At 40.8% G+C, this 20,532-nt stretch overlaps 1 protein-coding gene and 1 long non-coding RNA gene across 3 annotated transcripts in view; both read left to right on the top strand.

Annotated features, from left to right (window-relative positions):
* The window catches only part of ZNF280C (zinc finger protein 280C), a 63,849-nt gene extending 56,011 nt beyond the window's left edge, over positions 1 to 7,838 (top strand). The window contains exons 17-20 of one of the 2 annotated variants that reach the window (XM_032592137.1): positions 474 to 536; positions 3,524 to 3,642; positions 3,791 to 3,827; positions 7,699 to 7,838. In XM_032592137.1, coding sequence (XP_032448028.1) covers positions 474 to 536; positions 3,524 to 3,642; positions 3,791 to 3,827; positions 7,699 to 7,777 — 298 coding nt within the window. In that variant the 3' untranslated portion in view covers positions 7,778 to 7,838. Of the gene's footprint in view, positions 1 to 473; positions 537 to 3,523; positions 3,643 to 3,790; positions 3,828 to 3,951; positions 5,616 to 7,698 lie in introns of those variants that run through there. The other variant, XM_030305523.2, reaches the window with a different exon arrangement.
* An 8,009-nt stretch (positions 7,839 to 15,847) lies between these two features.
* Positions 15,848 to 19,788, top strand: LOC116737902. The gene is made up of 3 exons (XR_004343237.1): positions 15,848 to 15,900; positions 18,051 to 18,136; positions 19,381 to 19,788. It is a non-coding gene; the product is annotated as an uncharacterized LOC116737902 (long non-coding RNA).
* Positions 19,789 to 20,532: the final 744 nt, after the last annotated feature.

Below are 20,532 nucleotides of genomic sequence, written 5' to 3'. Positions count from 1 at the left end.
CCCCTCTCTCCTGCTCACATGCATGCACACACTCTCTCTCAATATAATTAATTAATTAATTAATTAATTAACATTAAAAAAGAAAATACAAAATAAAAGTCTTGAATTAGGGACACTTATGTAGCTCGGTCAGTTAAGCATCTGACTCTTGGTTTCGGCTTGGGCCATGATCTCACGGTTCGTAGGTTCAAGCCCCGCATCAGACTCTACACTGCCAGCGCTGAGCCTGCTTAGGATTCTCTCTCCCTCTCTCTCTGCCCCTCCCTCGCTTATACACTGTCTCTCTCTCTCTCTCTCAAAGTAAATAAATAAACATTTTTTTAATCTTGAATTAAACAGATGAATGATAGAATTTTAATAATTTAGCTCATGATCTTTTATTCAAAGCTAAGAAACTAAACATGTACTTGAAATATGTTCATAAAATTAATATGAATTACTGTATAATAACATCTCATCTGTCCTTTTTCCAGCTCTCATAGCAACCATCCAAGTAAACGGTTTTATATTTTTAAGAAGCATTCTGGAATTCTCAGGTAACTAGTTGATCTTTTTCCATTTTCTCTATTGAAAAATTCTAGTAACTTTTTTAACCTGATTCTTGAGTACCTTGTTTGGAAAATGAAGTGATTACTACCAGACATAATACAGTTCTCTTCATTATAGCATAGAACAAAGCAGAAATAGCCTATATTCTCTGGCTAAACTTTGTTTCAGTGGTGTTAGGCAATAAGGCGAAACTTTCATGGATTTACATTATAAAATAAAAAATATTTGAAGATTAAAAAGAGGTTTAAAATAATCTAGTAAATTGACTAACACATTTTGATTTTGAGCAATATATAGCCTTCATAATTCTTGGGATTTTTTTTTTCATTTTTAAATAAAGTACACAACCTGTTTACTCTACAAAAGGAATTGCTGATGAACATTTCGAAAGGCACTGATAATTAACCCTAATTATACCACACACGCTTAGCTCAGAATCCACTATGCATCATTTTTCCACATTCTTCTGCTTTCTTTTTACTTCATCTTCTTCTGTTTATTTTGTTCATGTTGTCATTGCTATTTGAAATATCAGTGCCAAGATTTTGGTAGCATCAAGATGTCTTATGGCTAAGACGTAGACTTAAGTTTAGCCAGTACTTGTTTTGATGCTTTGGATTAATGGAAAAGCGGAATGGGAGATGATACATCTCAGGACCTTTGTATTCATTATTCCTTCTGCCTTGTTCACTCTTCCCCAGATATCTGCATGGCCAGTTCCTTCCTTTAAATCTCTAGTCTAGTGAGTGAGACTTTCTTTGACCACTCCATTTAAAATAGCATCCTTTCCCCTAGGCCCCATCCCCACCACTACCTATCTCCATTTATTTTATTTTTCTTCACTTTTTGCTTTCCACCATATTGTATACTTCACTCTTTTGTTTATTGTCTGTGTCTTCTCACTAGAATGTGTGTGGTTTGGATATTTGTCTATGCCATATGTTTACTGAGCATTGAATAGTGCCTGACACATGGTAGGCATTCTGTAAATATTTGAGCAAATTAATGTACATGTTGAAAATTACATATGTGGATGATGTTGGACCAACAATTCATAGGCAGAGGAAAGTTTGATTCTATTTTAAAAATATATTCATGCTATTTTAAAAGTATTACTAAATTTAAGGAAGTAGAATTTTTAAGAATGAAAAAGGACTTTTTAATTCTAAAGATGAGTGTTTATTTTATTTTTACATCATTGTTATCAAGCTCAGTTGTGTGGTTGATTCTTAAATTGATTCTATGACTTTAAAGATCTGAGACTTTTTTTCTCAATTTGGATGGGCCTCAGATTTAAATATAAAATTGATTAGTTTCTGTGTATGAGACTTAGCATATTTATAATTCTATAGAACAATAAATTTTGTAATTATTATTTTGTTAAAATGCAATGTTCATTTTTTTAATTTATTGTGTGCCTATTATGTATAACACATCGTAGCAGTTCCCATAAAGATGACAGTGATGAAGAAGGCTTGTCCAACCTTCAAGGAATGTACAATATATGTTAAGGTGTGAATATAAGTAACTACAGTAACATAAGAAGGTTTGCAGGGGCGCGTGGGTGGCTCAATTGAGCATCTGACTTCAGCTCAGGTCATGAGGCACATGGACTGTTTAAGATTATTATGGTAGTTAACATTGACTTAATAAGAATCTGGGTTAAGGTGGTGAAGTGGTATTACACTGTTTAAGAACATGGGCTCTGAAATCAAAGGGCTCACTTTCAAATCTAATTTTGGCCTTGATAGGTTTTTAAACCTGACCCTGTCCTCTATAAAAAAAAGTAATAATTATAACACCTACGTCTTTGGTTTGTTATAGGATTCAGATAAGATAATATATCTAAAACCCTCAGCATGGCACAGAGTTAAGTGCTCAATAAATTTTTTTTTTTAATTTTTTTCAACGTTTATTTATTTTTGGGACAGAGAGAGACAGAGCATGAACGGGGGAGGGGCAGAGAGAGAGAAGGAGACACAGAATCGGAAACAGGCTCCAGGCTCCGAGCCATCAGCCCAGAGCCCGACGCGGGGCTCGAACTCACGGACCGCGAGATCGTGACCTGGCTGAAGTCGGACGCTTAACCGACTGCGCCACCCAGGCGCCCCAATAAATTTTTAATAATATAAAATATTTGAAATATTGACTATTTTAAGAAAAAAGAGAGTCAGAGATAATTTTGAGCCATTGTGTTGGGAGCATGACATCATAAGAGAGATTGGTTAGGGGGAATGGTTTTTGGCACTGGGGAGGAAAGCACAATTTCAGTGTCTGAAGATCATTTTTGATGTTCCGGCGTGACACCCAGGTATAAATATATAGCAGGCTGTTAAGACTAGAACCACAGGGGAGCAGTCAGTCTAAGGTATGCTACTGGTTTTTATTCCTTGACACGTCGAAGTACTTAAATTTAAAGCATCCAGTGAACTATAAAATTATGTTTACGCTCGTTAATTGGTAATAACAATAATTAAATTATATGATTTACTTTTAAAGCCTTCCCATTTCTTTTCTAATTTTATCACCTCTAAAATAAGATACTAGATTATAGGCTCCACAGAGTTTGCCCTCTTTTGTTCACTCTTGTATCCGTCACATCTAACAGTAGAGTGTGTGGAAAGAAGGTCCTCAGAAATGGGCCAAAGCACAGAAAGAATGTGACTTGCACAAGCTACACAAATTGTTAGTGGAGCCACGATTAGGCTTTAGGTCTCTTGACTCTTGTCCTTTAGCAACCAGTATGAGAGGAAGTGGTTTATAAAGCAGTAAATGTTAGCATAACTTAAATGTGGCTATGTCATTTTCTAGGGTACCATTTCAGATAAATCAGGCTTATAGAACAAAATTGGCAATTGATGGTCATAACACATAAAAAGCAAATCAAGAGTTATTACATGGAAAAATAATTATTGAACATGCCTATGGACTTGGATAAAAGATGAAAACCTTTGCTTTCCTTTCTTCTTCATAGGGGCATTACTCTAGTGTGCCTTAAATGTGACTTCCTAACTGATTCTTCTGGCTTAGATCGTATGGCTAAACACCTAAGTCAGCGTAAAACTCATACTTGCCAAGTTGTAATAGAGAATGGTATGTATTTATAATTGTGTTACTTTGAATTTCTGATACTTATTCCAGTACTTTTGATCAGCCACAATATGGGCTCTTACGTACTAAACTGATGGTGTCACTCATCACCTATACTACTGTAAATGTAAACCTCTTCTTCTAATTTCAGTTCCTGAAAGTACCTCAACTTCTGAACCCTCGTCTGAGTAAGTTTAATTTCCATTTCGTGCATTTTTCTTTGATGGATTTTAGCACTGTTGCATTTTTAAATGTACCATTAATAGAAATGAAAAATATTAAAGTATTTTGTTTTTGTTTTTGTTTTTAAAGCGCTTGTTGAAATAGATTCCTGCTCTATGGAGCTCGTGCAACCTGGTGCAAGACAAGTTGGAATTTCCTAAGTTCAAAGTTCTGAAGTGTTTTCTTACACAAAGGCAGTTTCCTAAGTTCAAACTTCTGAAGTGTTTTCTCACACGAAGGCGGTTAAGCAGTTCATGACACTAGTTCTGATTCAGCTCTTTTCAGCTTTCAGATGGCACTAGATTCTTATTCCACCTTATCTTTGTGTCAGGTTAACATATCTTAACATAAGCTTTTTTCTCCAGTTGGCTCTCTCCAAAAATAGCTTTTGTTGCCATGGTCGTTTTTGCTTTGCTTAAAATAGTTTGTGTTTTTCTCTGCTGTACTTGCCTTCAGAATATTGCATTCCAAATGATATGGCTATTCATTTTCTTTGTCTGTTTTGTCTGGTTTCTTAGTTAATTTCTTATAAGTCTTACATTTTTAGGTCAGATAGCTGTCTTTTTCCTCTTTCCTTGTCTGTCATTGTTCTATTTTTCATATTTTTCAGATGCAGAAGCAACACAGAAATTTCAAAAAATGTCCAGGATACTCCTGGTCAGTGTCCCCCTTCGATGGACACAACTGATGCCTGTTCTCTCTTTCCAAGGAATGTGAATTATTTGACTGTGAGACCTCCTCTAGATTGTGGCCTTAAGAAATCAGATCTTGGGGAGAGTCCCTTCCTTCATGACTGGCCTCCCATAAGGCTGATGCTAATTTGGCCAGAGATGACCTCAAGGCCCACCAAATTGAGCACAACTTCCCACTGGGGGCTTTGGTTCTTGATCTTACGCTATGGGTTCATTCTGACCAAGAAAGGCCCATCAAATCAATGCTTCAACGTCCAAGTTGGAGTTTAATCATTTTGGCTGCTGCCCTTTAATCTTCGTCTAGTATGCATGCAGTCCAAGGAATATAAAAACTGGTTGTGTAGGGAACCAAGGTTACTTTCATGTTCTTGGAAAATAAGTTTCTAAAATTACAGTTCCAACGTTATAGTTATTTGTACTGTCATTTAAAGTTTTATCCAGTATTAATCCTAGGAGTTTTCAGCAATACTAATATTCAATTTTTTAAGTTTAATTTTGTCTTGATTTTATGTTGTTCTTCACCAAATTTATTGATGTGTGTTTGTTATGTCCACTTTTATCTCTTTTCTTTAAAACTTTTGTTTTGTGTTTGTTTTGTTTTGTTAAGAACTCCAAGAAATTCTTTAGAATTCTCTACAAATTTCACGTAGCTACCTATTGATAGCTTCTAGATTTGGTAGTTGTTCAGACCACTAGACAGGATTACATCTTCTGTCTGTCTTGGGACTATCATTAACATTATCTTAGTGATTAGGAGCTCAAAGACATAAAGAATTGGCAAAAAACACTTCCTACAGCCCTTAAAACAAATTTTAAAGTTATGTTTCTGTACATCTAATACATAATATCTTCTTAGCCATTAATGTAATTCCTTTGGATAAAGATAATATATTCAGAAAATATTGGGACCAAAAAATGCACTTGTTTCTTGCCCATATATATATAGATGTATATTTTTTTTAATTTGGTGTTTGTTTATTTTGGTTACATTGAATATAGATTTGCTGAACAGTTTTGATGTTATTACTTATTTTTTTAATAAAATTTGTATTGGTAAAGTGCCTCAGGAATTATTTTCTCATAAATAACGTCATATAAAATCTGTAGATTTTACCGTGTAACTAGGAGCATTGCTTTGCTTCTTACATGGAAGCCTGATTCCTTGGCCTACAGACTGAGAGCTTCACCAAATGCATCTTGCAGTTTTTCCTCCAGCACAGTTAAAAGTTCACTATTTATACTTTACTAATTTCTTGGACTTTGGAGGCTGACAAAGCCCCTTTGTGATCTTAATAACTATTAAGGTGGTCAGGCTTTGAAGTTGTTTGACTCCATCATGAGTGGTTTTTTCATCTTAACATCAGAACTTCTTGTACTTTTTACTTGCACTTTGAAACTGTCTTAGTCCCTTTGGGCTGCCATAACAGTATCATTGACTAGGTAACTTATGAGCAACAGAGATGTATTTCTCATAGTTCTGGAGGCTGGAAAGTCCATGATCAAGGCACGGGCAGATTGAGTATCTGGCGAGGACCCACTTCCTGGTGCATAGAAGGTCATGTTATTGCTGTATCCTCCTGGCAGAAGTGGGGAGAAAGTTCTGTTGTGTCTAATTTATAGGGACATTGGGGTGCCTGGGTGGCTCAGTCGGTGAGGCATCCAACTCTTGAGTTTGGCTCAGGTCATGATATCATGGTTCGTGAGGTCAAGCCCCGTGTCAGGCTCCATGCTGTCAGAGCTTGGGATTCTCTCTTTGCCTCTGTCTCTGCCCCTCCCCTCTGCACAGCTGGCTTGCAGGTGCCCTCTCTCTCTTTCAAAGTAAATTAACATTTTAATTTATAAGGTTACTAATCCCATTCATGAGGGCTCCACCCTCATGATGCAGTCATCTCCCAAAGGCACACCTCCTAATGCCATCACATTCAAACATTCAGCTTATAGCAGAGACATATTGAAAGCCAATTTCAATGACCATCTGTTATGTAATCTATTTGTAATTCAGTCAAAAATGTGGAATCTATTAGTTTTAATTTTCCAGACATTTTTTTTATTTTAATGTTTATTTATTTATTTATTTTGAGAGAGGGAACGTGAGCAGGAGAGGGGCAGAGAGAGGGGGAGAGAGAGAATCCCAAGCAGGCTCTGCATTGCCAGTGCAGAGCCCAACGGGAGGCTCAAACTCATGAACCATGAGATCATGACCTGAGCCAAAATCAAGAGTCAGACGTTTAACCGACTGAGCCACCCAGGCACCCCCAGACTGATCTCTGCTGTAAATGATTTTCCAAAATCTCTAAAAGTGTGGTTTGTTAGTAGTGTTTTTACTACTACTTGTTTCTTAGTAGTAGACTTGACAATATTCGAGTCTTTATTTCCCTATCTGTCCCTCTAGAATGTTTTTTCATTCACCATCTATCTTTGTTTTTACTTTTCAAAAATTGTAATGAAAACATATAAATTTTTGCCATGTTAACCATGTTCAAGTGAAAAATTAAGCACCAATTACACCAAGTTTTAAACTTTTACCCAGAAATAACTTCTTTGTGGTTTCAACATAGATTCTCTTTTTATATACAGATATTTTCTCTGGATCTGTTATAGTTCAAGAATATGATAAACCAAAACACATTGTTGCTATAGCAATATTTTAGATAGGGGTACAGCTTTTTGTTCTTCCAATAAGATTCTGTTTCTTACAGTTTGTATTAGGTTCATTTTCTCAAAGTATAATACTCTTAAAGTTCTGTATCCTGTAGCACCATTTTTTTTTGCTTTGTTTCAATAAAACATTTCAGTCACTACTAAGCTTCTTATTATAGGCAGTTAGTTGAGTGTTAATTGGTGCAAATGAGTATTAGCTCTACATTTTGATCCCATTACCCTCAGGGTATTCTAAATAGTTCTTTCACTTGATTTAGAAATAGCCATCTCTCACATGTGTGCTTTTTAAAAGGTTACAGCTGAATAAAGGTGTGATTGGCTCAGTTTCAATCCATCACCATTATTAGAAAAATAACCTCCGAACTACAGAGACTTAGCTTCTTGTCCTTTTTTGTCACACTTTGCCAAAACATCTCTTTGGGCTTCACTTCCTCGTTCAGCAAGTACTTATTGAGCACTTACTATGTGCCTAACACTATTCCAGGTTCTGGAAAAACAGACTGAAATCTCTTCCCTGGTGGAGCTTATATTTCAGTGGCGGAAGACAAGACAATAAAAAATAAGAAATTTATATAGTATGTTAGATGATGATCAATGCAACGGAGCAAAATAAAGTGGGCAAGGAGGATGGTAAGTATGGGCTGGGGTTGGGAGGTTGCCATTTTAAATCTGGTGGTCAGGATAGGACTCTGTGGGAAGAGGACCTTGAGTAAGGACCTGAAGGAAGTGAGGAAGTAGGCCACTTGATTATCTATTGGAAGAGCATTCCACAGAGAGAATAGCAAATGCAAAAGCCCTGAAGAGAAAATTGGAACCCCTACACATTGCTGGTGGGAATGTAAAATGGTTCAGCAACTGTGGAAAACCGTTCAGCAGTGCCTCAAGAAATTAAAACGTGGAATTACCATATAACCCAGCAGTTCTGCTCCTAGGTATATATCCAAAAGAATCAAAAAGCAGGGACTCAGATACTTGTACATGCATGTTCATAGCAGCATTCCTCCCAATGGCTAAAAGATGGAAACAGCTCAAGTGCCATCAATAGATGAAGGAATAAATAAATTGTGGTATATTCATACAATGGGATAATATTTAGCCATAAAAAAAGGAATGAAGTACTGATTCATGCTACAATGTGGATGGACCTCAAAAACATGCTATGTGAGAAAAACCCGTCACAAGAGATCACATATTGTATAATTTCATTTATGTGCAATATCCAGAATAGATACATCCATAGAGATAGCAGATTGATGGTTGCCAGGGCCTGAGAGGGGAAGTGGGAATGGGCAGTGACTACTTAATGGTTACACGGTTTACTTTGGGGTATGATGGAAATGTTTAGGAAAGAAATATAGGTGGTTGTACAACATTGTAAATGAACTAAATGCCACTGAATTGTTCAAGATGGTTGAGTTCTTAAATTTTGATTTTATGTGAATCTCACCTCTACAAAAACAAACTTTATTAAGTTTAGCAAATTAGGAATTTGAAGGAAACCTTTTTAACCTAACCTAATAAAAATCAGCTAACATAATGTGATGCAAGGTAGAAATAATGAGTCCTGAAGTAAGGTCACGCTTGGCTCATGGAACAGCAACGAGACCGATGGGGCTGCAGTGGAGGGGGTGTTGGACAGGGGAGCTTGTAGTAGGAGATGGGGCCTGTGAGATGATGTGGGCCATGTAGTATAGGGACTTCTAGGCAATTGTAAGGATTTGGCTTTCACTCAGAGATAGGAAGCCATTAGTGGATTTTGAATGGAGAAGTCTTTTATACCTCAATGAAAAACAAAAATTCTGAGGTGCCTAGGTGGCTCTGTCAGTTAAGCAGCAGACTCTTGGTTTCAGTTCAGGTCATGATCTCAAGTTTCGTGAGTTTGAGCCCCGCATCGGGCTCTGCGCTGACAGTGCAGAGCCTGCTTGGAACTCTCTCTCTCTCTCTCTCTCTCTCTCTCTCTCTGCCCCTCCTCCACACACACGCACAGGCACTCTCTCAAAATAAATAAATATACTTAAAGGGAGAGGTCCCTCAAAAAAATTGAAAAAAGAAAAACAAACATTCTTAATTACAGTCTTAACAGGATCACTAGTTGCTGTCTTGAAAATAAGCTGTAGGGGACCAAGGGCAGAATCAGGGAGGTCAGCTAGGAAGCTGTTTTAACAATCCAGATGGAAGATAGTAGAGGTTTAACTAGGATAGGTGAAAGTGTAGGTGATAAGTGGCTCAACTGGGGGACTATCTTGAAGGTTGAGCCAACAGAATTTGTTGGTGGTTTGGGTATGAGGTATGAGAGGAAAAGTGTTGTGGAGGACAGCACAGCCATTAGTCTAAGCAACTGGAAAGGTGATGTTGTTAACTGAGATGGAGAAGACTAAAGGAGGAGCAGATTTGGAAGGGAAGATGAGGACTTTGATTTGGGACATGTTTGAATTTGAGATGCCTATTAGATATGCTGGTGTGGATGTCATGGACATCCTGATGTGTGAGTTTGGGGTTTAGAGGAGAAGTCCAGGCTGTCAGTAACATTTAAATTTATTAAAGAGTTACAAGGCTATGAAATCACCAGGGGATAGACTAGGGATAGAGTAAGGACAGGGTTCACAGATTGAGCTCCAGGGCATTCCAACAACAAGAAGTTAGAGAGATGAGAGGGAATCAGCAGAGGAGAGAGTAAGGAGTTGCAGGTAATGTGAGAGGAACTCCAGGGTAGTGACCGTGTCCTTGATCTCAGAGGTCCTATTTGTACACCATGGGTACTAAATTGTTCTAGAGTTCTTGGATTCTATGATGCTATTTTGGTTATACCTAAACATCAGTTATAAATTGTTCTTAGAAGAAAGTGAATTCAGAATGCCACATACCACTATCCCCAAATAGCAGAAACAGGCACTCTTTCAAAATTAATAGAATGAAATGCCCCAGTTAGTCCTAGGCATGGTTAACTCCCCACCATGGACTTTCGTAAAAATAACACTCTTCCACTTCTGCAAAAGAAAGTATCTATATCGGGGCGCCTGGGTGGCTCAGATGGTTAAGCATCCGACTTCGGTTCAGGTCATGATCTCACAGTTCATGAATTCAAGCCCCGTGTCAGGGGGCTCTGTGCTGACACTTAGAGCCTGGAGTCTGCTTCGGATTCTGTGTCTCCCTCTCTCTCTGCCCCTCCGCTGCTCACACTCTGTCTCTCTCTCTCTCAAAAATAAATAAACATTAAAATTTTTTTAAAAAAGAAATCATCTAGATCTAGAGTGAATGTCCATAATTTATAAATGGTCTGCAACATAAAGGTGCCATGGTCAAATAAACTTAGGAAATACTGGGTTATACTTGTATAGATTATTATTGGATTGTTCATGCTACATGCGTTTGGTTCTCTAAGAGAACTCAGCACTTATTTTGACCCTGGAATTTCTGCCCCCCCCCATACTTAATAACTTCTAAACATTAATCTCCACAAGATACAGTGGAGAATGCTGACCTAGATTAGTTATTAGTCAGATTTTCTGAACTGGAAAATAAAAAATAGTTGAATGAGGGTGTTGACTAAGATGAACTTCTAGACATTTCATTCATGTTCATGAATCATTTGTAAGGTGGAGTATGTAACAGGTTAGCAGTATCCATTTTCATAGTCTTAGAAATTATATCAGGAAAAAAATTGTATGTTCATTATGATGTATGTAAAATCTAAGAAATGAATAACTGGAACAGACCAGTAATTTGTGTTGGAGGGTGTGGTCATCTTAAATTATTTCAAACTCAAGAAGCTTATCGTAATAATGTCTAGCTTCTCTCTATAACTTGTTATGCTTAGCTTATCAGTCTACCCACTTGCCTACTTTTCTTGCAACTGTTACTATTTTTAGCCTGTTATTATCTATTAAGGGGTTTCTTTGTGAAGTTTACTTCCTGCTTACACAGCTTCAAGAGATCTTCCTTGATATGAGCTTTGATACCTGACCCCAGAGTAAACCCTCCCTGTACCATAAAGGGGCAGTGTGGGTGAGTGGCTAAGAGCCCAGGCTCTGCAGCAGACTGCCGAGGTTGGATGGAGTTCGTGGCCCTACCAATGTCCAAATGTGTGTGACTTTGAGCTCCGTGCCTCAGTTTCCTCATTTTTAAAATGCAGACACCAGTACCTACTCATAAGGCTGAGGGAATTAAATGACTTCACACTTAGGTATACACACTTAGAACAGTGGTTGGCACACAGGAATGTAAGTCCCCATTGTTACTATTATTGTTAGTTTATTACCACCCTTCCTGATTTTATTGTTGTTTTCATTTTATTCAGATAGATCTTCAGCCTATTTTTCATTATGACCTTTCTACAATCATTTCTGATAAGCTTCTTTTCCTAACCCATTGTGTCTTTCTTGAGAGTCATTGTTGAAGCACATAGTACTGGGTGGGCATGCCATTAGATTTGTGGTGTCGCAAGCACACCAGACTTTTATTTTTATGGAAGTTATATGAGTGCTCCTAGGTTCATCTGAGTCATAACTGCCTTTTTAATTAATATTAAGGTATTTTCCCTAAATTATACTGCCTTACTCTTGACCACACCATGGTTTGCCTCACACTCAAACTCACACACCTCACTTCTCTGATTCTGAGATCCTTCTGCAGCCTCACCCCTGTCACTTTGTTATTCTACCACCTGAAAAGCTTGCTGTCATTAACAAACTCAGGTTAGTGTGTATCTCTTCTGTTTTTAATCTCTCATGCTGAAACATGCGTGTTTATCCATACCACTGTAATGTATGGTGGTGTAAACAGAGCTAAGCCTTGAAATAAGACAGTCCTAGGTGTAAATCCTGGTTTTGTGTCTAACCAGTTGTGGAGCCTCAAATAAACTACCTCAAGCCTCAGTTTCTCATCAGTGAAAGGTATGTAATGACAATTTCCTCACAAATTTGCTATAAGGATTGTGTGTGTGTAAGATTTGGCACTGTCTTTTAAAAATTTTTTTAGTCTTTATTTATATTTGAGAGAAAGGGACAGTGTGCAAGGGGGGGGGCGGTGCAGAGAGAGAGGGAGACACAGAATCTGAAGCAGGCTCCAGGCTCTAAGCTGTCAGCACAGAGCCCAATGTGGGACTCGAACCCACGAGCCGTGAGATCATGACTTGAGCTGAAGTTGGACGCTTAACCGACTGAGCCACCCAAGCACCCCTGATTTGGCGCTGTCTTGACAAAAAGTAGGCATTCAATAACTGCTGCTGCTTACACTACTACCGCTAATGTTAGTGCTATTTCTGCTGCTGCTTCTGCTGTTATTGCTTTCATTGCTGTTGCTACTATTACCACTGCTGAGAGAAGACCCTGGAAGCTGTTCGTAAGTGGAATCTTCTCATTGACAGTTTTAGTGGCAATCCATCAGGACTGTGGTTATCTGTAACTTTGTCTTATAGTGCCCAGGTCTTGTAATACATTCCTCCAAACTGCTGGGTGGGTGATGTGTTCTCACAGTGCTTCAATTACGTGTGGTATAATTCTCTAACATTGAAAATGAGTGTAGTTCTGTCTAAAGGCTATGAAATGACACTGTCTTGTTGAAAACTAGTATAGAATCCAGTCTACTGTGGAGGAAAACATTTCTCTTGTGCTTAGAGAGTCCTTTCCTTACAGGAAACTTTTAAGTAATTGTTACCAGGAATTCATTTCCAGGAATTTCAGCTACTTATCCTGTTGGATAAGTATTATAAATTATAAATTATAAGTATTGTAAATACCAGCAGTAAAGTGGCACATTGGACTCGCTGCTGTCGACACAGAGCCCACTTTGGGTCCTCTGTCCCCCTCCCTGCCGCTTCCCCACTTGTGCTCTGTCAAATATAAACATTAAAAAAAAGAAGTACCCTTGTTTTCAGAGGTAAAGGATATTGTCACTCAATCTTGGAATTGCTGTTTGCCCCTTATCATCTTCTCCCTTCTCCAATTCTCCAACATATCTACCTGACTACATTCATTATAGAAGGAACATTTTAAGTTGTACAAGTTTCTTTTCTTGATAAAATGTTGACAATAGAATGAGGTAATTCTGTTTCTCAAACCTTTGGAGCCTCAGAGCATAAGAATTCTTGAGTGAATCAGTAAATATCTTAAGCTTAGAAAATTAGGCTATTTAATCAGTTGTCTGATATTGATTGGATCAAATGTCCTAAAGACCACGGTGTGAAGTGATTTTCAAAGTTTATTTAGTTCTTTTGGTGACTTTCAAGTGGCTTTGTGGTCAAATTATCTCAGTTCTGAATAATTTAAAACCAGAATATATTCAATGCAGATTCATTTTCAAAACTGAATGATCAGGAAAAACCTGAATGTCTTCCATTTTCATTTCTTCCCTGTGCCCTTTGTATCAGGGAAATTGAATAAGTATAATATATGAATTTTTTCTATAAACTACATTTCACATATGTTATCTTAGTTAAAATTTCAAAAAAGTCTTGTAAAGATGATTTTCAATCCCATTTTACAGATAAACAAACTGAGTTCACTTGTCATTCTGAAAATAAAATGGTATCAGAAAGTACTGACTTGTTCATGTTACGGAAACATCATCCTCCCTGCCCTGGTTTTAGTCAAATCTGAGCATTTTCATTAATGAAAACAAGCACAATTTCAAAGCTGACTCCTTTTTATTTTTTAATTTTTTAATGTTTATTTTTGAGAGAGAGAGAGTGCGCACAAACAGGGAAGGGGTAGAGAAAGGGAGACAGAATCTGAAGCAGGCTCCGGGCTGTCAGTGCAAAGCCCAACGTGGGGCTCAAAGCCATGAACTATGCCATCATCACCTGAGCTGAAGTCGAATGCTCAACCGACTGAGCCACCCAAGCACCCCAGCGCTGACTTACAATCTGTAGACAAATAAGCAATCCTTATTCAGAGGCCTAAAACTGCATTGTCTTCATAAGGGGCTTAAAATACATGTGGACCTTGAAAAAAACCTAATGCATGATCACACTGTATATTGGAATGGAAAACTGGAAAGAATCTTAGAGGTCATTTCTTCCCATCTCAAATGGTGCAAAGAAGCTCTTCTAAAATACCCCTTTTGAAAACAGTTCCAGGGGCGCCTGGGTGGCTCAGTCGGTTAAGCGTCCGACTTCGTCTCAGGTCATGATCTCACAGTTTGTGAGTTCAAGCCCCACATTGGGCTCTGTACTAACAGCTCAGAGCCTGGACCCTGCTTCGGATTCTGTGTCTCCCTCTCCCTTTGCGTCTCCCTCACTTGTGCTCTGTCTTTCTCTCTCTCTCAAAACTAAATAAAATTAAAAAAAAATTTTTTTAATGAAAAAAAAAAAAAGAAAACAGTTCCAATTGTTAAAGCCAGCCCATTCCTAGACTTTCCATCTCCTTATCCTGCCCTCACTCCTAGGAGGACAGTTTGATCCCTGGCTACCTACTCAGTCCCTGCCCCCAGGTTCTGGGCCTATACCTGAGCTATTAGTGATTTCACTAGCTCAAGACCCAGTGCCTAGCATGCACTCCCATTTCATCTATTACTTGGTGTAAGTGCAGCAGGGGTGGAGTCCTTAGTCTCAGGCCCAGGAGCGCATCTTTCTCTCAGGCTTACGAGAAATAGAGACGAATAAGAGAAATTAGCATTGTGGCTCTAGCTGTGCAGTTAGACGGACCTGGGCTATACCCTGCTCTAACACTGGGCAGCATTGTGACCCTGAACAAGCTACTGTGATCATTCTGTGCCTCAGAGGTGGTTGTGAGGATTACACACGATAGTTCCTGTTAGGCACATAACAGAGTACTTAGCAGTGCATCGTAAACAATGTTAGCTGCCACTAATAGTTGTCGTTATTTCAGTTGGAGGTATAGAGGTTGGAAACTAGGCTAGGTCTGATATTCTTCCCATCTAGTGATCTCCCTGGAAGGATAGGCGAGACCACAATAGCTGGGGTCCATCCTCTTTATCTGAAGCATTGAGATTTCCACCTGGGATTGGTGGGTAAGGATCAGGTAGGCCAGATTTCTTACCTATGCTTTTACCTGGCACTTCCTCCAGTACTTTAAGATTAAATGCAAAGGGTCACATACTTAGTCACTAGGGAAGGGATTAAGTACCAACTGGAGAGCTCAGGTCATGAGGTCTGTTTCCCAGTCTATTTCAAGACTGTGTCATGGTGTAGAGGAGCATCCTTGTGCCCTCAATGGTGTCTCTTAAGGCTCTCAGGCCTCCTTACCTACCCAGCTTCAAAACTTCTCTCCCTGGGCAGATGAGCTGCTTCTCAATGTCTCCTCTCCCTCCCTGCTGCCACGCTAGTAGTTCCTACCAGGGTTCACAGATTTCCCTTAGGAGAGTTGAACCCCAGTGATTTGATAGAGGTAGCTTACTTAGAAGAGTAAGCTTAACATGAGCTCTCCCCTCTTAACAAATTTTAAGTGTTCTTAAACAAAAAAAAAGTACACACAAAAAAAGCACAAAGAAACTTTTGGAGGTAATGGATATGTTTATTACCTTGATTATGGTAATGATTTTATGGGCATATGCCTATGTCCAAACTCATTAAGTTGTATAAATTAAATAAGCTCAGTTATATATATATGAATTATACCTTCATAAAGCTTTTTTTTTTTAATTAGTAACCCTTCTAGTTTCAGGTGTCTAAGTGCCGAGACTGGGACCAGGATTAGCTCCTTCAGATGGGCTTCCAACCCAGGAAATGGTCAGTACCAGTCAGAAAAACTCCTACTGGTAAACACTTTCCAACCTTCATTCATTTTAACCAGCAGAGGGCACACAACAGACATGCAATTTCTCTACTGAATTAATCTGTGCCTTGCATCCAGCATGGTCCTCACAGCATAGAGGTGTTTATACTCCGGATTAGTTCTTCAGTTGTCTCTCAGGGTTAAAAGGCACTTGCCTAGTAATTTCAGACAAACAGTGCAAGGACATTTGATATGACTGAAACACTTTCATTTATCTTAAGAAAAGACACTGAAAGGATCCACCTTACCAGGCTGGGTTCCATGAAGCTCTGGCTTGGGAAAAGTAGTTTCTGATTTTAGAGTTCATCAGGAAGCCTGAGGATACCCACTTAACCACAGAGAAGGAGAGAGAGCCAGAGAGAGGAGGCCTGGAGGCACATGAGAATCAACTATAGACATTTTAAAAATACAAATTCCAGGGTGCCTGGGTGGCTCAGTCAGTTTAGCATCCAACTCTTGATTTAGGCTCAGATCATGATCTCACAATTCATGGGTTCAAGCCCCGTGTAGCATGGAGCCTACTTGGGATTCTCTCTCTCTCTCTCTCTCTCTCTCGGTCCCTGCCCTATGCTCTCTCTCTAAATAAATTAATTAAATAAAACTTTAAAGAAACAACAAATTCCTGAGCCCTGCTCCCAGACGTAGTAGATCAGAGTGGCGTTAGTGTCCCAGGAAATCTGTATTTTAACAGGTTGCCGACAGTTTTCATGCAGTTGTCTACGAGCCAGCATTTGGAAGCCTGTAATCTAGGGAAATTTCTGGGATCCTGGCTCAGTACTACTGCCCCACTGCCAGTCGTTAGGGTCGTGGACAAAACAAGATTTGAAGGCCCCCTGGGTGGCTCAGTCGGTTAAGCATCCAACTCCTGATTTTGGTTCAGGTCATGATCTTGCAGTTAATGAGCTCGAGCCCCATACGAGGTTCTGCACTGACAGTGTGGAGCCTGCTTGGGATTCTCTCTCTCTGCCCCTCCCCCCCCCGGTCATGTTCACTTGCTCTCTCACTCTCTCTCTCAAAATAAATAAATAAAACTTTAAAAATTAAAAAAAAAAAAAAGATTTGAAACCAGTGGAGCCTGGCCCAGCCCTCCAGAGAGCAAGGCCTCTCCCAGTGGGGGGATGAGGGATGGTGAGTGGAGAAGAGCCTCTAGAAGTTAAGGCAGCAACCCTGTCCCCTCAGGGGTTACAAGAGAATGATCGTTGACCTCTTTCTGCATCTGCCATTGTTGCTAGAGAAGCTGAGCCGTGCTATCCTGGGAGCTCTCGGCACACCTCCACGCCCTCCATCCCACCCCGTACTCAGGGTGGTCTGAAGTCAGCTTCACGTGGGGGGTGGGCTTCTCCAGCTCTTCTGGGCTAGGTGTCCCTCCCGGGCACTGCTCTCGGTGGTGTGCTCAGAGCAGGATCTGGTCCTGGGCTGATTGACCGAAGGATCCTGCTGAGAGAGTCCTCTGCCTCATGAACTTGGCCAGAGCCAGTCGTCAGGCTGAATGTGGGGGCCTGAGCAAATGCACAGATGCTGGGGGACGGGTAGTTCTGGGGGGCCCAGTGACAAATCCTGTAGCCCTAAAGGCTGAGCAGCAGAGTCCACCTGGCTGTGTGGTTCCCAGCTTATTGTCTAGGGCAAGGACATCTTAGGGGGTCCTTTGTCCCAGAGCTGACACTTCTGTCAGCCACTTGGGCTTCTTGGAAGAATCTGGCCAGGGGCATCCCATTCAAGGAGGAATGTCCCAGGCTGGCCACCTGGTTATTGAACGGCCTGCTTGCCAAACCCCTGTGGATCAGGGGGACCGGCTAGAGTGAACCTGAAATCCCTGCAAAGGTTCTGGAGCTTGGAACTACCTGGAATGACAGTATAATATCATAGAAAGAGCCCAGACTTGAAGTGAGACAGATCTTGCCTCACCACTTACTATATTGGACAAGTCACTAAATCAGTACATCTATATTCATATATGTAAAATGGAAATTGTTATCCGCACCTCACGGGGAAGGAGCACTAAATGAGCTAGTGAAGGAATGTGGTGTGTTAGCACAGAGCCTGACATATAATAGGCATTCAACTGTTGGTAGTTATTTCTCTTGGTCCTGTCTCTGTTACACAGGGGAAGACTCAAGGGTGTAGCTCTGAAAAGTGAAGACGATCTGTAGAGGAGACATACTGGCTATCATGGATCATTCCAGAGACATAGTAAGACTGCATGAGAGGCCTGGAAGCACCTCACTTCACTTGATTCTCCCTGCTCCTCACCACCCTCAACAGCAACAAGGATGTCATGATTCTCTGGCCTCCTTAGTCCCCTTCCTCTGGTGGCATTCTGGGATCAGCCCATTCCCAAATCCTTTTGCTCCTTCTGATGGAGGCTTGAGTGCCATTGTGCCACCCTGCTGATGCCAGCAGCAAGCTCTAGGGCTAGGAGACTGGGTGGAGCCTGGAGGTTCTCAGGATTCCCAGGGTCACAGTGGGAAGCCCCAGGACTTCTTGGCTGTTCCCAGGCACCTGAGGGAGAACAATGTCATTACTGCAGGAAAGGACAGGATCACGCAGGTGAGGCTCAGAGGACAGAGGCAGGTAGGATTGGTGAGCACCTTCTATTAAGAGCAAAATTACCAGAGCCTTGGCAGGACCAAAAGATGATAGTCTTGGGGAAGCTCAGAGTCTGATTTTTAAGGTGGGGGGCAGCCAGTATGGAAATGACAGTCCTAAGGCCCACATTCAGGAGTCATCCAGGAAAGGTGTCTATTCCTCTCAGAAGAGCTAAGGAAAGTAGAGGCTTTTTGCTCTTGCTGGTCAGCAAGCCTGCTGAATCTTACCAAAGGCTATTGAGTCTAGGTAATGATAAAACCTTCCACTCACTTCCCACTGCACTTAAATAAAACTCCAACCCAACAGACCTGGCCTCACCTACTTCTCAACCTCATTGCCCACATGCTCTCCCTTGCTCCCACTAGCCTCCTTTCTGTTTCTCAAGCACACCAACCTCACTTCTGCCTCAGGGCCTTGGCATTTGCTGTTTCTTCAGCCTGGGGTTCTCGTTCTGACCTCATACCTGGTTGCTCCTCTCCATTCAGGTCTCAGCTCAAATGTTACCTCTTCAAAGATACCTGTTGTGATCACTGTATCTAATATGTTGCCCTTCCCCCACCTCCCTCACTTTCCATCCATTTACCCTGTTTTATGACCCTGAGAGTCCTTATTGCTCTCAAATTCTCTCATTATGTATCTCACTTCTTGTATAGTGTCTATCTCCTTTGTGAAAGCAGGATTTAAATTGTTCGCCTGCATTATCCCCAGGCCTTAGCACAGTGGCTCATAGTAGATGGTCAGTAAATATTTGTTGAATGACTGAAAGGTGTCAGAGGCAATTCCAGTCTAGAAGAGGCAATCCTGATTAGAGGACTCAGAATGTTGTTATCTTGACCCTGTTATGGCAGAGAAGGACCCTGAACAAGACAGGCCAAGACCCAGACTGAAATGTAACCATCAGAATGGATAAGTGTACCTGCAGCGACTGAGAGATGGCCCAGCCCTGCAGCCAAGTCAAGAGCCAAAAGACACCACACAACAGCAGGTCGTGTCCTGGGTAAGGACTCAGCATCTGAAGTCTGAGACAAGGCCCAAGGCCCAAGTCAGTTGGGGAGAAGTATAGCAACAGGGGGTTCAGCAAGCAGTTCACCAACAGACAACAGGCTCCTAGCCCCTTGGGTGAGATTCAGGGGCAGGATGTTGGGTGGGGACAACTAGTGAAAAAAAAAAACAAAACTTAGCCCTAACTGGGGTACTAGGCAGGCTTCAAAGACGGATCAAGGCAGAAGCCAAGTAATGAAAACCAAACCAGTGACTGGGACTCAGCCTGAGGCCAGGTGGGGGTGGGATGGGGATAGGGTGGGGAGTTAGCCAGTTCTGGAGGAAGAGGGCTCTAAGGACAACTAGGCAGGACCAGACAGGCTATTTGTTTGGGTGGGAGGCGCTTCTGGAATATATGATCTTTTGCTGGGGTGGGGGTGGGGAGGAGGATAGGGAACAGACCTGGGTTCACCTACCAGAGGAAAGTGCTCAGGGGTTGTCTGCCTGGGACCCTCTCCCCATGGGCTTCTGACAAGAGAGCAGCCTTAAAGAGTACCCCTGAAACACCTGCTTCTGATTCTGTGTCTCCCTCTCTCTCTGCCCCTCCCCCACTCATGCTCTGTCTCTCTCTGTCCCAGAAATAAATAAACATTAAAAAAAATTGGGGCTCCTGGGTGGCTCAGTCAGTTGAGTGACCAACTTCAGATCAGGTCATGATCTCACAGTCCATAAGTTCAAGCCCCGCGTCGGGCTCTGTGCTGACAGCTCAGAGCCTGGAGCCTCCTTCTGATTCTGTGTCTCCCTCTCTCTCTGCCCCCCCCCCCCCGACTCATGGTCTGTCTCTCTCTGTCTCAGAAATAAACATTTAAAGAAAAGAGTACCCCTGAAATAAATCTTTCTGAGGCTGTTATAGCTATGCCTTTATAGCCACTCTTAATTACTTTAACAATTGGACAAGGGACTTTCACATCCATAGGACCAGACATTTAACAAATACCTACAGGATTCCTGCTGGAAAA

The sequence above is a fragment of the Lynx canadensis genome, chromosome X (assembly GCF_007474595.2).
Source record: "Lynx canadensis isolate LIC74 chromosome X, mLynCan4.pri.v2, whole genome shotgun sequence".
Lineage (NCBI taxonomy): Eukaryota > Metazoa > Chordata > Mammalia > Carnivora > Felidae > Lynx > Lynx canadensis.
This window is presented reverse-complemented; position numbering and strand designations above follow the sequence as displayed.